At 40.1% G+C, this 13,149-nt stretch overlaps 1 protein-coding gene across 5 annotated transcripts; it reads right to left on the minus strand.

The window, feature by feature from the left end:
* Nucleotides 1-2,463: 2,463 nt before the first annotated feature.
* Nucleotides 2,464-13,149, minus strand: borcs6 (BLOC-1 related complex subunit 6). Of its 5 annotated transcripts, none has more exons than XM_014407540.2 (7): nucleotides 13,059-13,149; nucleotides 10,557-11,176; nucleotides 10,000-10,186; nucleotides 9,613-9,795; nucleotides 6,590-6,753; nucleotides 5,941-6,024; nucleotides 2,464-5,552 (listed from the first exon to the last, which is right to left on the minus strand). In XM_014407540.2, the coding sequence occupies exons 2-7, from the start codon at nucleotides 11,166-11,168 to the stop codon at nucleotides 5,427-5,429; spliced, it is 1,356 nt and encodes a 451-aa protein (XP_014263026.2). In that variant the 5' UTR covers nucleotides 11,169-11,176; nucleotides 13,059-13,149; the 3' UTR covers nucleotides 2,464-5,426. The 5 variants fall into 5 exon arrangements, with proteins under 5 accessions (XP_014263026.2, XP_014263025.2, XP_012775374.3 ...); XM_014407539.2 differs by having other exon boundaries at nucleotides 10,557-11,179; XM_012919920.3 differs by lacking the exon at nucleotides 13,059-13,149 and adding an exon at nucleotides 12,988-13,044 and having other exon boundaries at nucleotides 10,557-11,179.

The following is a 13,149-nucleotide window of genomic DNA, read 5'->3' on the forward strand; positions in this document are numbered from 1 at the left end:
TGGGCTCAACACCACATTTTCATGGCTTACAAAGAAAGCAGTAAACGCAGTACTCCAGACAAGCTGCAAATTCATATATATATATATAGTCTTGTGTATAAGACTGTGCTGTCCTGTGAAACTGAAGTACACTTGATGATCCAAGAGTTTGTACAACCATCTTTAGATAATCTAAAGAAATCATTTTTTGTGTGACTCTCACATTGTTGCAGAGGAATTTTGTCCCACTCTTCAATACAACCTCTCTTCAGTTCACCAATTGTTTGGTTTTATGCACAGCTCTCTCAAGGTCCTGCCAAAGCATTTCAAAATCGGCGACGCTCTCATCAATGGATGGGTTTTTCTCTTTTTTTTCAGTATTTCTTTCACAGGTTTGTTGCTGTGCTTCACATCATTGTCCGTGCACGACCCAACTCTGACATTTGACTCTAGAATACTTTGGTCTTGGATTCCATGGCTGCAAAACAAGCCCAAATCACCATCCCTCCACCACCGTGCTTGGCAGTAGGTATGGGTATGCTGTGGTTGGATTTCACCAAATGTGGTGCTGTGCATTATAGCCAAACATCTCCACTTCGATCTGGTCTATCCAAAGGACATTGTTCCAGAAGTCTGATTAGTCTTTTTCTAACTGTGGGGTCATGAACTTGAAAAATTAAGATGTTAACTAAGGCCTGTAGAGTCTGAGTCAGAACATATCACACAGTTACTTTGGTTGAATTTGCTGGGACGTCCATTCGTGGGAAGGTGAATAATCTTTCTCACTGTAGAATGATGGACTTTAAATTGTTCGCAAGTAGCTTTTTAATAGGGCTGAACGATATATCGCATTTGCGATAATATCGCGACATGATCAAGTGCAATTTTCTAACCGCAAAGGCTGCGATTATACTGCGATTATATTATACAATTCATGAGCTGCATCCTCCTGAGGCCGCATTTGTAGACCGATTACGTCACAGCGACGCGCCGAAGGCTGTCCAAATTACTACCATATCCCAGAATTCATAGCGCGGCCCAGCCAAACTCCAGTTTCCAGCAATGGCGGCCGTTACTAAGTTTTAAAATTACTCATACTAATCTTTCTGGGTCACAAAATAAACTTTTAACATATTTTCAGGCGAGAAAGTAGTTGTGTAAACATCAAATATCTGCTCGGTTTATCAAGATATCCCATATTTGCAAAAGTGCTTCGACGTTTTCAGAGGCGTCTGCTACCCACCAGCTCGACAGCTAGCCGGGAGCTCGAGGGTTACTGATGCGGCCGAGAACGGCACAACTCCCGGCACATCATTTTCAGATCACCGCGGAGTTTCGCTGCTCGAGTTAAACGTAATATATAAGTCACTTAGACAACCTAAAAATGTTATTGTTGGGCTTTTTTCAGTGTTTTGTTTGTTCGTGAGTAAATCGGTTTGGCTGAGATTAAAGTTATTAGATTAGATAAAATAAAACTTTATTAATCCCCCGGGTGGGTTCCTCCTTGGTTTTCACACAGCTGACTAAACGTCAAACAGAAAACTTATTAAACAGAAGTATGAGACAGTCGAGAATTTACACCAGTGTCTGGTTATATTTTAGATAGCAAGAAGCAGACGGCCGAGTTTATTAAACTCCACCGAGACAGCGGTGACGCTAATCAGAACTAGACCGTCCAATTTCACGCCTTTAAACTTTAAAGGCGTGTTTGTGTGTGTGTTTATACAATTGCTATTATGTTTGCACTTTATGTGTAATGTTACTGACTGCAGAGATCAGTAAGATGTGTGTATTTTTTATTTATTAGTTTTATTTATTTAATATTATTTTTTAATTGAATGACTGTCTAGTAGTTCACAGATGTCGAAAAACTGAGTGTGGTAAAGCCACTGATTTTTTTTATGTATATTTCTGCAATCTGCACATTGTACTGACTTTCATTTTAATGTTTACACCAGGGTTCCTTGTCAGCACTTTATGCTCAGATGTTTGTAAGCTAAAAATAAACTATTGTGTATGTTCAAATATACTGTTGTGATTGAAGAAGTTAAATAAAAATGTCAGTCATCAATTCATGCATCACCTCATGTCATCATGACAGAGGTCTGTCTTCCAGGAAAGAACAGTTTAAAATTAATGTAATATAGTATTGGCCATACTATATGATGTATTGCTTGTCTTTGTTTAATAATACAGAAGACAAATACCTTAAAAAATAATCGCATATCGCATCGCAATCGCAATATTGGGGCAAAAAAATCGCAATTAGATTATTTTCCATAATCGTTCAGCCCTACTTTTTAACCCTTTGCAGACTGATGGGCAGCAACAATTGCTTCTTTACTTTACTTCACTGCTGATGTCTTTCCTCCTGACTGCTACTTACACTCCTCTGGCAGCAGTAAAGATTCATTTTTAATCACAGGACTGTAACAGAATACTGGAGGTGGTATTCTGTTAAAAAAAAAGCTCCAAATGTTTGGGTTTTTTGCAGCTTCTGTAAATTTATTTTTCAATAAAATATACAGTCAAGACAAAGGTATCTAAATCATTTTAGTTACAGAAAGAGATCATATGTACACAGGTGCCTCTGATTGTAAAACAGAATTTAAAAAACAAAACAAGAAAATGACATTTCCTCTCTTACATCACAGCTCTATGATGTTTCTCTTGCCTCAAATATCTATCAAGTCTTCCAGTAACATTTTTTTTTACTTTACACTCTCCTACAAAACAGCATTTACATCTTTACACACATGTACTGGTATACGTCAGTATAACTGAGGGAACCTGGATGAATATTAACTTTACTATATACCTTGAAATTTTAATAAAATTTCCTGGCTAAAACCCTTTCCAACGAGGTTCAAGGGACGTAATTAAGAAACCAAAGAGCAGTTTTACACAAACAGCCATCATAACCAATTGAATGTATTTTTTGGTTTGATCTTTACCGCACTGATGATAACAAGTGCAGAGCGACAGAGGGGCACGTTTTGCAGAGTTAATGCGCTGCTCTGAGCTCCACATCCACATATGACACTTCGTAAAGATGTTTGAAAGTGATTTAATGGCTGAATTAAGCTTCAATATTATGTTCAAGATTAAAATGTATACTTACCTTGCTTACAGTATTGCTCAGACAACATTTTAGATTAAAAATGACTTCAGTATTTGGTTTGGATCAATCTTGAAACGCTACTGACAGAAATGTATGCAGAGTCCAGTGTAAGACAACCAAAACAAGACTCCTCATTCCAAATGACATCTATAATAAGGTTCGCTCTTAGAATGAAGATCTTCAACACATACTCTGATCTAGATTAATCCTACAAGTGCAATTACAGCAGACATTTCATTAAATTAAGAAAGGCTGGGAACAACAGCAGGGCGACGCTGCACTCACTGGCTTTATCATTGGGTAAATTAATAAATGCTTAAGTAAACCACCTTAGCTCACATCCACAGGCCGTAGCTCTTTTTTATTGTAACACTGTGTCCACTGTGCTGACATTATAAAAAGTTGCACAACAGTTTATCTGCTGTCTGAGTAATTTCTCTCCAACCCTTCGGTGCAATCAAAAGTCAGAACTGTGAATCAAAATTAATTTTTAGCATTTGATTTTCCATGTTTCAAACACATTTATTAAATGCAAAAGTACCCATCTTCACCAAAGTAAAACAGAAAGCTACAAAACCTCCAACTTGAGTCATTCACCACGTTTAGCAGCTGATTTAAGTCCAAAGCTGGCAAAGCCCTCACAATCATTCAAGAGCAGTTTAATGGATTTAAAATGTGTTTTTGAATGGAGCAAATTCTAATGCATAAATCATTTCTTTAAATTGGGTGAACAGGAACCTAACCAAACACGATACAATTAATGACACTGAGCAGTGTTTTTGTAGTTACTCGCCTGGAAATAAAAAGACTTTCAACAGCTTTAGATTTCACTGGAAATCAATCTTCGCTTTTTTTTTTCTCGTTATTCTCAGTTTTGTGTGGCTGCAGTGGTTAATTTTTCTAAGTGGTTTCAGTCAGAGCTGCATAGAGTGTAAAGTGTTTAAACCTTGGAAATAGAGTTGTCACAATGTGCACATGAATCTTGTTTTATAAAGCCACATTGAGTCACGACTATAATCATGAGGGGGACAGACTGAAAAAAAGAAGACTGCACACTGATCTGAGCCCTTGGTTTGTGTTTGATGACAAGATGAGATGTTATCTCTGGCTACAAGTTATGGAGGCACGCAAGTCATGAATTTACTTAATCCAGTCAGTCTCTTGGGTTGCTAATGTAAGCTAGCCATCTCAGCACAAACAGTGCTAACGAGAATGAGATGAGACATTCAGTCCTGCGTGTGCTCAAAGTTACAATGCTTTTATTTTTAAGTTACGCACAATTATGCTGCCCCTTGATTGTGTTTTACAATTTAGCCCATCAGATGCACTTTACTTAGTTTTACAGTTTTATAGGATGTAAGAATTTAGGTTCTCAAGATGTGATGCAGCTGAATAATGAAGAATTAAAATCAGGAGATCAACGTCAGTATCCAGCCTTATAAATGGCATCTAAAAGTCAAAGGAAATTAAATACCTGAAGCTGTTAATCTTACACGTAATATTTAAAGCCACTGCGAAGGCTGCACAACATATTTTTCCAGTTATGTACTCAACATCATCTTGGACTGCACTGACAGAGTACGGACTGTACTGGTTCCCAGTGGCACAAAGTTTCAGTGTTTTTGAACAAGCACGCATGCTGAGGAAACTGAAAACACACAAAACACGTAAGGACAAACAGACATGACACAACTGTAATTTCTCTTGCAGTGAAAGAATCTGACCCTTGTTGCATAAGATTAAAAAATAGACTTTCTGTTCCTGTGCAAAAGTCACCGCCTTCTGAGCAGTTTATTATTGCCTCTCCAGTGGCAGAGAGACGGAGAACGAAACATCACCTCCATGTGGGGAACAGAGGTTAGTGCAATCTGAACCAAGCAGGCTGGACGGAGACCAACTCACTCCTTTTAGACAGTGAAGTGAAAAAACAAAACACAAAAAAAGAGCCCATTATCCCACCTTCTTTAAAGATCTGTCCATGTGCATGTGTCCACGGTACAAGTGTCTCTAAAATTGGTTAATTTGTGAGATTTTGTTTCATGACAACTTGGATAGCGTAAATGTTGTGAAAAGGAAAAAGCTCAGCCTGAAGAGCGAAATAAGCACAGTTCATCTGAGATCTCACAACACAAACATGAGGAACGTCTAAGCCAGTCCAGAGGAACTAGGAGTGCCAATAATCCAACATGCCGAGCAGCAACAGTTCCCGGACTCCACGGGTGTCTTCGCTGCAGTATGTGTGTGTGTGCTACCTGCACATGGGTGGGTGGGTTGCACACATGCGCCTGATGCTAGACCTTTGCATCTGGGATGTTTGTTTATGGTGTTACTTGCAAATTGCCTCCAGAGTGTCAAGGGTGCGTTTGATATCGCGTATCTGCGTAGCCAGGTTGTGTATGGGCTGCATGGAACGATCCAACTCCTCGCAGCGAGCCATTAGTGTATACATGCCCTGTGGAGGCAAAAACATGGACGACAGAATTTATCAGAAAAGGAATAATTTGTACTTTAAAAAAATAATGTGAGGGGGTTTCCCACTGTGGTCCTAATTTAAGGTTTTTCCTCATTAACAGTTTCTTTTCAGGTTCACAAGTTAGGAATGCCTTATGTTAAATCATATTTCTGTAAAGTGACCTATCATGTAGCGACTACAATCCAAAATCCAAACCCATAAACAAAACTCGTGTCCAAGGAAAATCCTGCAAAATGACATAAGCTGGGCTATCACTATTATTTAGCTAATTAGGTAGTAAAGGTTCATAATGCATGCTCTGGTGGACCCAGCAAACAGCAATCTTTACTTGTCACATTATGTGAAAGGAACAGAAATTACATGTCACCTTTATACTCATATCTACAGACTCTCCCAGGCTGTCCACTGAGTCTCTGTAGGTCTGGATATACCCCACACTCAGAGCTGTCATCTGCATAAAAGAGATGGTTAAGAGAGAGATTAAAGAATAGCACAAAAACAAAAGGGGAGAAATAAAATAGTAACATAAAACATGAAGACCCTGCAATATATCTACATACACCCTCAGCAGTGCTATTACAGGGTTAGACCCCTTTTTGCCTTAAGAGCTGCATTAACTCTTAATGGCATAGATTCAACAAGGTGCTGGGAACATTGATGTCAACATGAAAGCATCACAAAGTCAGCTGCAGATTTGTTGGTTGCACATCCATGATGTGAAAGATGCTCTTTGGATTGATATCTGGTGACAACAGTGAACTTGTGATATGAGGTGTTGATGGAAGGCAGGAAGCTTTTATGTTGTTTATGCCAAATTCTGACCCTACCGTCTGAATCCAAAGCAGAAATCGAGACTCATCACCAGGCAATGCTGTTCTCAGCTGACATCTGTGACACCCATCCTCACCTTAAACTACTACGTAATACACAGACTTCAATGACGTGTACGTGTTACACTTCTGACTCAGACGACAGCATAAACAGGGTGATTTGAAGAAAGAACTACTAAGACTCACATTTTGGATGGTTCCATTGAGGCTCCGCATCATCACCTCCACACTGTGTGCCACTTCCTGGGTGTGTCTCTGAAGGTCCAAAAGGACGGTGGGATCAATGGGTGGTATATCCGCTGGTCGCCGTGTCAACCCTCGACTTCGGTAAATAGGACCCGAACAGTCCGCTAGTGAGAGTCATCATAAATTAGATATACAATATAGAATAGCTAATATAGAATATACTTTTTTATATAAGCCATTAGCAGAATTATCTATAAAGTGCAAAATTATGGACACTGGAGGAGGAGATAAGCATATGCCTTCTGAGTGAAATGCAGTGAACCAAATTCTAGTCGGACCTGTGGGGTGCAAAATTAAACTATAACTACAGTGAGGAAGGAAAAAAAAAAAAAAAAAGAAACACTGAATAAAATGAAACATTTTTATTTGACTGTTTCTCAGAAATTGAAACAAATTACACACTTAGCCAAGAGTGCCATGAGTAATTAAACCTTGGATTAAACAAACCCCAGTCAATAAATTGGAATTTAAAAACAAAAACAGTTTCAACCTCTGAAAAGTTTCTGTCGGGCTGTGGCAGGACCTTTAAGAAATCCCTTCAGTCTAAACAAGGTCTGTGCGTCATCAATCTTAATTGAATCAGCAGGTAGAGAGAATGAGCTGCCACAGAGGACATATTGACTGTGGCCCTGTGTTTAAATTGAGAGGCCAGTTTAGCTGACACTCTCATCCAGGGGGGTTTCTGAGTGAAGGGCAGGGGCTCTGTGTCTTACTCCAGCAAAATCTGACAAGACGGATGGCTGCTAATGCACAAGCTCTGCCAGGTCGACCTGCTGAACCTACATAGATGATTTAATTTCTGAGACAGCGGCACACGTGTGGGATTTTGAGGAAAATCCTGGGGTTGGGTCTCCATCATCTCCCCACAGCTCAGACTTAGGCTAATTTAATCACACAGGAAAATGGGAAGATGAGGAGAGGGGAAGAACAAAATCACCTTTTAATTATTACGCTTATAAAATCTTATGCAGAGAGGACTCTGAAGGGAAACAAGCACTGGTGGAGGGTTTCACTAACCAAAAGTGTAACTTTTAGAGATTTCCCACACTGTTCTCAATGATATGAGCATAAAGCTTAATGCAGAAACATTTCCTGAGTACGTAAGAATCACTAAGACAGGATAAACCTGATTCATACACAGTGTAGAGCAGGGGTGCTCAATCCCAGTCCTCGAGAGCTACTGTCCTGCAGCTTTTAGATGCATCCCTACTCCAACACAGCTGAATCAAATGTTTGATTACCTCTTCAGCATGCCATCAAGTTTGGAAAAGGCCTGATAACAAGCCATTCATTTGATTCAGCTGTGTCGGAACAAGGATGCATCTAAAAGCTGCAGGACAGTAGCTCTCGAGGACTGGGATTGAGCACCCCTGGTGTAGAGTATCTACCTGTTAGAATGGCTTGTTGCTTCATGTTGGCACCATCACTGACATTAGTCACGTTTTTAGCTTTGCTTTATTTCATTATTTGCTGCAGCAAGTGATGTTTCAACACTTAACTACTCTTCAACTGTAACGATCTGTATATATGGTGCACTTCCTAACTGAATAAACACATCTTTCCTTGAGTCAGTCACATGATTTTTCACTCAATCTATTGAGACAGAAAGTAAAATAAATAACTTAAAAAAATAGCGACTGCATGAATTGCTTAGCTTGTACCGCATTAACATTGTGTGATAACGACAAACCAGTCAACTGCAGCTATTGCGTGCTCGGAGGAAAAATTATACATTTACTAGAGATGCATCGATCGATAGGCCAGGGACCAGAAAAGGATGATTTTTTTTAGTCTTCTCTGCTCTGACGAGTTCCAGTTGGTGAGACTCGGGAATGTCCCATGCATGAACCGGTCTGGTTTATGCATGGGCAACACATGCACAGCGATGCACACGAACAGTCATGCGCACATTGACAGCCATATGCTACCATGTTGTGAAGCGTGGAAGCTTTTCACTGTGAGTGAAGACACAAAGTTTGCTAAAGTAAACTCTAAAGGGGGGGTGGGGATCAAACCTAACCAGACACTTATATCAACCACACCCAGCTGAACATGGGCATTATAAAGTAGCTAAGAAAGGAAAAGACACCAAAGCTAAAACTATTCAGAGCTCTGACCCAGCAACCTCGACATGAGCAACGGCTCAAACCAGTAAAACCTGTAAAAAAGATCAAATGGAATTTGTCTGACAGTTATTCTTGTTACATAAATCTGTTGCACCTGCCTTTGTTTGCCTGAGGTAAAATCTACAATCAGAGATCTAACAGCTAAATATTTTAGTGAAATCAAGCAATCATCATTATATGTAAACTTGTCTCTTTAGGTCTGAATGTTGCCCACACAGAGCTGTAAACCATACAGCTTAGAGTCCACACTCACACATATATCACCACATCTGTCTTTACCGTGGAATTCTTTTCTCAAGCAAATCTGAGTTGCACCGATCAGATTGTATGCACTTGATCAACTGTCACTGAATGACCCCACAGGCCATTAAGGGATTCAAGTAAGCCAGTTCATAATAGGATAACCAACCATGGCAATTAATTTGCTTAAATTAGTACCTCAATTCCAATTTACTTATTATGGTCTAAGCAATGCATTAATGATGACTAGTCACTGACTGGGTGTGTTTGCCTCTGCAAGGAGGAGCAGGCTGTGAATCTTAAAGAAGACAACTGTCACTGCAGTTCAGTCCCACCAGCTATACAAATACCAATAACCTGTTGAAATGCCATATTCTACAGCAGGAGTACAAGCAGTCATGAAAGAGCTCTATCTACATGTCCTCTACACCAGCACAAACTGTATACAGTCCACACATACAGTATGCATGTTTCTTCTGTTTGCACTTAGAATAAAAAACTAATAAAGAAATACAAAATGTTTTCATAATTTACAAAAAAAAAGGGAGAAAAACTGTGTTTGAATAATGTCAATTATTCCTCTGACTCTTTACTCACAGTCACTGCAGTCCAGACTAGGCTTGGAGCTCATTTTGATCTTCTGCTCGAGGTTTTTTGTGATGAAGTTAGTCAGGTCTCCATCATGACTGACTGTACCCTCTAGTTCCAAAGCCGAGGAGATGGTGGCTCTTCGGCCCTCTGACTGGCCACTTCTGCCCCCTCCTCGAGCCCCTGAACCACCTGCAACCAATATCAACAACTTGTGGTTACAAAACACTGTCGATAGTCAATAACACAGTTCAACGTGGAAGAAAAGTTAAACAATGTCACAAATTCCACTTCTTTTTACTTCACTCTGGTGCTTTACAGAAAAAGATTTTCTACATTTCTCAGTTTAGAAAAGACACGAAGAAAAAGCCAGACCACGGGAAGATGCACATCTACCTCCACACGCTTGACTAATTTCATCCAGGCTCTTGCTGTCCTGCATTCCCCGCACATTGCGAACCCAGACCTGGGCCATGATGTGAGGAGGGCAAGGGGTATCATCTGAAGAAAGAAGAGGAGGTGGAGGAGAAGAAGAGGTGGAGGTACTCGGACCAGGGGCTGAAGATGAGTAGCGTTGTGAAGACTGGAAATTTTGGAGAACAAATAAAAAATAAAAAAAGTAGAGAAAATTTACTGAACCATGTGGAGCTACACATATCTCCTGTCGTTTACAGTGGCCACGCTTTTCTTTGATAGACGGCTTCTTTTCTCACTCTTAGGTTTATTCACTCTAAAATAACGACAATCATCTTGTCAATCATTGATAGTCAGCACGCTGCACTTTATTTTAATCCTACTGAAATTTGTCTGAAAGAGGTCATGTTCTGATGACTCAGCTACATTTATTTGCGCTGGCTTTAGTTCTCATTACATCTGCTGACATCATTCTCTCTTCGGTACACACAATCTAATAAACCTGAAATGTCAGAACAATAATCCGGCACTCCACTCACTTCCACCTTTGTTCTCCTTCCGGCGCGCTGATTCTCCAACTTGTTTTCATTCTTCTCATCCTCCTCCACATCCTGTTTCTCTGTCTCTCCATCTACATCCTCCTCTTGGCTGTTGGAGCCTCCATCCGCAGTCTCTGCTTCTGTCTGCTGCCTTTCTGTGGTGACTGGGTGTCCTTGCTGATACGAGTCTTTGGACTGCCTGTGCAATGCTGAGTCCCACAGAAGAACTGCATCAGCAGGGTCCACAGTCTTAGAGGTTTCATCAGGAATGTCTTTGGATCCTAGATCTGTTTCTCCTGTGCCTGTCACCGTGGGGAGGGAGGGGTTTGCCTCCTCAGGGCTTTGTAATGATAAGCTAGAGGTTCTCTCATTCATGTCCATCTCTGTGTCCAAGTGGCCTTTCCCATGGTGAACTAGGTTTTCCATATTAGCATCAGCATGGTTCTCTGTGTGCATGTGGGACTCATCCACAGATGCCTCCCCGGTACCTGGTACTCTACTTGAACATTTCACTGAGACCGGAGCTTGAGGGCCATTCTCCAGTGCAACAGGTGTCGCTACCCCGTTTGCCGTTTCTGGCACTTCTGTGCCAATCACAGGGGAGAGACTCATCCCTCCGCCTGCTGATTACAAAGAAAGAACATTACTGGAAACCTGGAAGTGACTCTGCCTTTTAAATCTATAATTAAATTAACTGGTTTTACCATGAGCTAAAAGGGTTTTCCCACATACCAAAATAACATTTTTCATACAAACCATTTTTTAAAAACATGAACCCATCTCATCCCCTTATCCTTCCTTAATCATCAGCGCTAAACACTAAAGTACATTAGAAAATGTTTGATCAAAAAAGTCGTAAACAAAGTCAAGAGTCTGACCAAGCATTCAATGCCATTTTTTGCTACAGTATTGAGTATTCAATGGTTTGGCCAGATCGTACTTGAGAAACACGAGTCAGGGGGTCAAATATCCATCATTAGGGCCTGATGATGTGGGTAGAACCTATGAATTTTATCCAATGGATTATTTACATATACAGCAGTAAAGAGAATTTTCTAGATTTTTGAGTACATGGGATGCAACAGAAAGGCAAAGCAAACAAAAGTTTGCATACAATCATAATGGACATGAATGTCACTTTAATTTTGGGCTTTTAATGATCTCCTTGAACTGGTCTTTTACCTGAGTGGAATGATTACACAACAAACATCTTTAATAACTTCAAAAAAGAAAAATCGAGAATTGGGTGTAAAATGTTAATCTCTTTGTGATTTCTGACCACAACTGGACATTATCAAATGTAAGTAAGAATAGGTTAACTACATTTTGCCATGTAGCTGAACAATGGCAGCTGTTTATGGTTTGTCTTGATCACTTCGATGCATCAGGAACATCGTTCTCACCACTCCTAAAGCAGTTCTCAAAACAGTTAAGCCATTTCTCATAACACTGAACTGTGCAAAAGACTAAAACAAAAGTTTTTCACGCCAAACCAAGCAAAGTCAGTCGACAACGTCCAATCTGTCACCAATGAATATTGTAGGGCAGCTATTACTGTGTGTGTAACTGGCCTTGCTCTTCCCTTTATAGTTGAAAAAGCTTTAAAACTGATATAATTTAAAATACTAAATCAATACCAGACAGCATTAAGGTAAGTGATATCTGAAAATCTGACTGCCAAAAGTGTTAAAAACTGGTTTTCATGAATCAGAGTCAAATGAAAAATGCATCAACACAATGAGAAAGTGAAGTATGTGTAGAAACAACAGCAGTGCGTATAAACACAATGAGAAATGCTTAATGTGAGTAAGGAGACTTACGTTACTGCTGTAAAGAGACAACTCTAAAAGGCACAACCACAGACAAAAGGAGAGGAGTACATCCACTGAATTCACTGACTCCTCTTCAAAAGTAGAATAAGTGAATAATGTGCTTGGTCTCCTGACCTCTCATATGACGTACAAGACAATGGAAACAATTAGACTGTGAGAAGAAGGGGGCTGCTGTGAGAATTTTCGAGAGATTTAAACACGTCGGTGTTAGCTGACACACTTATGGATCATAACAATTTTTCATAAAGACTGAAATGGCGTCGTACTAAATGGTTTAGCTCAATACTAAGCTACCTTAGTGTTAATATTAGCTTATATTTCCAAATTTTAAGACAGCAACGCCCGAAAATTACTGTGTGACAAACAAAGAGGAACTAAGAAAAAAAACCCTGACAAGCATAAGTGTCTGCCAGCGCTGAGGAAGTTGTCGTAGTGCTGTCAGAGTCGCCTTGCTAGCTCCCTTTCAGCTGCCAGTGCAGTTAAATGACGTTAGCGCAGCGCGGCTAACATTAGCAGTCCAGGCCTCCAACTCCCAGAACACTCACAGCTGGCTTTTATTGTTTGACACGGCTACATCAAAACGTACATTTAGTGCTAACCTTCGCAGTTACCCACAAACAGGCTCATACAGCAGCGCTACAGAGCTCCGTTAGGCGATAAAAACACTCACCTGAGGAGTTTCTATCCTGATAGATGTAAGCAACAACCGAGTCCGATGAAAATATCCTTCCGCGTCAAGTTCCGAAAGAAATGTTCCGGCC

Source organism: Maylandia zebra, linkage group LG20 (assembly GCF_041146795.1).
Source record: "Maylandia zebra isolate NMK-2024a linkage group LG20, Mzebra_GT3a, whole genome shotgun sequence".
Lineage (NCBI taxonomy): Eukaryota > Metazoa > Chordata > Actinopteri > Cichliformes > Cichlidae > Maylandia > Maylandia zebra.